Source organism: Castanea sativa, chromosome 1 (genome assembly GCF_040712315.1).
Source record: "Castanea sativa cultivar Marrone di Chiusa Pesio chromosome 1, ASM4071231v1".
NCBI classification, from domain to species: Eukaryota; Viridiplantae; Streptophyta; class Magnoliopsida; order Fagales; family Fagaceae; genus Castanea; species Castanea sativa.
In genome coordinates this window covers 63,607,550-63,608,586 of record NC_134013.1, presented here as the reverse complement: position 1 = coordinate 63,608,586, position 1,037 = coordinate 63,607,550, and the positions used below count along the sequence as shown (strand labels likewise).

At 41.6% G+C, this 1,037-nt stretch overlaps 1 protein-coding gene across 1 annotated transcript; it reads left to right on the top strand.

Moving 5' to 3' along the window:
- Positions 1-207: 207 nt before the first annotated feature.
- On the top strand, positions 208-603 carry LOC142631932 (uncharacterized). The gene has a single exon (XM_075806298.1). It carries the CDS (start codon positions 208-210, stop codon positions 601-603), a length of 396 nt encoding a protein of 131 aa, XP_075662413.1.
- The last annotated feature ends 434 nt before the right edge of the window (positions 604-1,037 follow it).

Below are 1,037 nucleotides of genomic sequence, written 5' to 3'. Positions count from 1 at the left end.
GGATATGGGAATAAGGAATGGATATTCAACACAGGCCTACCCTCAAGGAAATGGTCAAGCTGAGGCTACAAATAAGGTCATATTGGCAAAGAAGCGATTAGACGATCTAAAGGAAGATAGGTAGAAGAGTTGCCTCATGTGTTGTGGACTTATCGTACTACTCCCCAAAGATCAACAGGCGAGACACCCTTTTCAATGACATATGGAATGGAGGCGGTAATCCCGTTGGAGTCAGGCTTTCCCACCTTGAAATCTGATCAGTATAATGTTGAGAGCAATCATGATATGCTGTGCGATAGTTTGAATACTATTGAAGAAAGAAGGGAAGTAGCCAGTGTGAAGATGGGCAGCTACCAACAGAAACTCAAGCAAACATATGACAAAGGAGTAAAGTCAAGACCTTTAGTACCAGGAGATTTGGTATTAAGAAAAGTGGTGGGGACAGCAAGAAATCCTGCCTGGGGTAAGTTAGGGCCTAATTGGGAAGTACCGTATAGAATTACGCCTGTAGCAGGTGTGGGGGCCTATCGTTTAGAACATTTAGATGGAAGAGTAGTTCATCGCCCCTGGAATGTAAACAACTTACGACGTTATTACTATTAAAGGAAGAGCCTTCTTTTGTATCAGTTGTAGGCCTATCTTGTTTCATTAGTCTGTGTTTCTTTACTGGAATAACTTATACCCAAGTGTTAAGCTGACCTTAGCTCTTGTCCGGCTCCTTGGGCCACAAGACTAAAAAAAATTAACACTTTATGAAAAATCTGAGTGTTAAGCTGACCTTAGCTCTTGTCCGGCTCCTCGAGTCACAAGTCTAAGAAAAATTAACACCCTATGAAAAATCCAAGTGTTAAGCTGATCTTAACTCTTGTCTGGCTCCTTGGGCCACAATTTTAAGAAAAATTAACACCTTATGAAAAATCCAAGTGTTAAGCTGATCTTAGCTCTTGTCCGACTCCACGGGCCATAAGTCTAAGAAAAATTAACATCCTATGAAACATCCAAGTGTTAAGCCGATCTTAGCTCTTGTCCGGCTCCTT